At 37.2% G+C, this 2,590-nt stretch overlaps 1 protein-coding gene across 1 annotated transcript in view; it reads left to right on the top strand.

Moving 5' to 3' along the window:
* The window catches only part of APBB1IP (amyloid beta (A4) precursor protein-binding, family B, member 1 interacting protein), a 52,357-nt gene that overhangs the window by 9,536 nt on the left and 40,231 nt on the right, over window positions 1-2,590 (top strand). The window contains exon 4 of the mRNA XM_008585000.1: window positions 1,543-1,620. Coding sequence (XP_008583222.1) covers window positions 1,543-1,620 — 78 coding nt within the window. The remainder of the gene's footprint in view (window positions 1-1,542; window positions 1,621-2,590) is intronic.

A 2,590-nucleotide genomic window follows, 5' to 3' on the forward strand; every position in this document is an offset into this window, starting at 1 on the left:
AAGTGATCATTACATTCATAGGTCTGTATGCCCAAAGCTCTGAGATACCAAATACAGGGATTGCTAGAGTACATTCATTGCAAAGCCGGAGCCCTCCATGAACAAGACCCATAGGTGTATGTAAAGAACATATTAGGACCATATTCAGGATTTATTATAGTTTGGTGAAAAACTATATTTGTATGCAGAAAACCCCTGACAATACTCAGCCCTTGGGGGAACTGTTTGATTAACGTTGTATGAACCGTGGAACTGATTTATGTATTTCCATGTTTTTGAATTTGGCAGCTCTGATACATCTAAGTACCACTTGTAATGTCATGGCCGGGGAGGGGGTGTTAAAAGCAGATGGGTGATGAGTGCTCGATATTAATAAATTTCTGAATATTGAAAAACAAACAATTGGAAAGTCCATATTGTCATTATTTGGGATATTAACTCGTAATATGTCTCTCATGAAAGCAAAAAGAGCACTTTTAAGAATTTTTCTTAGAGTAAGCTGTTTAAAAATATTTTAGGGTAAGAACCCAGTTCCATTTCCTGTGGCTTCCACCTTTGTTGTACTGTGTGATAATGATCGGTGTTTATAAATGTGACCCTAGTGACCCTGACAGTTACTACAATGTCTTTTGAATGAACAAATATTAAATATAAATCAAATATTAAGTCATACTCTATCACACTCATTGCTCTATTGTGTATTTGTTATAGAAAATTATTTGAAAATTGTAATAAATATAGAGCCGAGGCTCTTAATGTAGGGTCATGAAGATTTCACGGGGGGCATGAATCCCCTGAACGTAAGTGCAAAGTTGAATGCATATGGGAAGTTTTACAGGCTTCCTCACTTTCAACGTGTTCTTAAAAGGTCTTGTGGCTCAAAGAAAAATTTAAGAACCACTGTTATAAAAAGATATATGTCTACTTTCAAGTAATTAGAATGTAATTAGAACAGCTCGTTTCCTCATCATTATAAATAGGTGGGAGAGGCTTAATTATCCTATTCTCGGAATATTAACTTGCAAAAATCAAAGGGCTTTGAGCTCATAAAATACTCTCTTTTCTGCCGGCTGATGTGTGTCTGTCAGTGCTTTTTTGCTGAATTTTAAGTTTAATTTTGAGTTTAAGTCCTAACTTTGGGGGAATTAAGGACCCCTGTAAGGATCTAATACAAACCAAGAATCCCCAAAAAGACATCCTGATCCAAAAGTGTGTATATTATTTCAGGGAGTGCTTAAATCCCTTGAGATGGATCCATCTATAGACTCCTTAGGTTAGATGCCAGTTTGTGAGCCAAGCAGAGATTTTTGTGGTCTCAATATGTGAAGCACTCTTAAAGTCATCTTTTTATCTTTTAGGTTACTGTTCCCAAGCTATAAAGGGTGACTGCCTTCTATATCTTTGGGTTGAAGATTTTTTTTAATTCTGAAAATTGAGCATGGGAAATTTGGTACCTTTTGTTTACATAAAGTAACTAAGACAGGAGTAATTCCTTACTGGTATTATTCAATGGACCGTGTTGATTATTTTGCTATTTCACAGGAAGATGAAGAAGCCCAAGCCAAGGCTGATAAAATTAAGATGGCTTTGGAAAAACTGAAGGAGGCCAAGGTTAAGAAGGTAAACTATGAACCCCTTTTGCATGGGGGAAATTAAATGAATGACAACTTATTGTACTTAATGATAAAAATAAAATAAAAAATTTTAGTGGAACTTTCCAAATAGTTGTTGGTACTCTCCAAATAGTTGTAACTTTAAAAAAAAAATTTAAGAAGAAAGATAATTATATAGTTATTCTTTCTATAATCTGTTAGCTCATTTGTGATTGATAAATAGGGGACCTTTGTTAGTATATATGTGCAAGTTTCCTTGGCCTGTACATCATTTTTTGTTGGCTTATGTATAGTTTTTCCTGGGAGCTGGAATAGTGGGAGTAGAATCATCCCTTCAACAAGTAAGGAACCGCCACTTGGCTTGGCTGCTGCACAGGCAGGGGGGCCGTTCCGTCCTATGTTACAAACTTTGAAAACAAGCTTGTACATTCAGGGCTCCGTCGCCTGAAGGGCGCTCCCTGGGGCTTTGCACAGCTCTCGGCTTCCAGTAGGTGGCGCCACCTTTTGTGCCCGCCTTAATTGGGTCAGAGCTCAGCTTCTACTAGCCGCCTGTCCTCATTTTCACAGTTCCTTCTGTGCATTTTTCATATCTCCTGTGGCAGACGCTAGCCCCACTGCCTGCCCTGGATGTCAGGTTATCTCTCGGGGTATCAAATGTTGTTTTTGCTGGTGCTCTGTTTTCAAAGTTGCATAGGTTTTGAGTGATCTGCTCCTGACCCTGCTTTCCCAATATGCCTACAATTCATGCATCTTTTGCAGAGCATGGGTTTTTCCAGAATGTATGTATTGTGTTATAACAGAAACACCTGTATTTAACCTGATAATAAAGTATACACCCAATAATAAAGTGTTTAACCTGTATTTAACCTGATAATAAAGTATACACCCAATAATAAAGTGTTAATAATAGTTAATTTGGCAAATTAAGGGAAAGATGAAACGGTCTTCATCTTATTTAAACTGCGGAAGCATGTAAT

This window comes from Galeopterus variegatus, unplaced genomic scaffold, assembly GCF_000696425.1.
Source record: "Galeopterus variegatus unplaced genomic scaffold, G_variegatus-3.0.2 Scaffold3419, whole genome shotgun sequence".
NCBI lineage: Eukaryota > Metazoa > Chordata > Mammalia > Dermoptera > Cynocephalidae > Galeopterus > Galeopterus variegatus.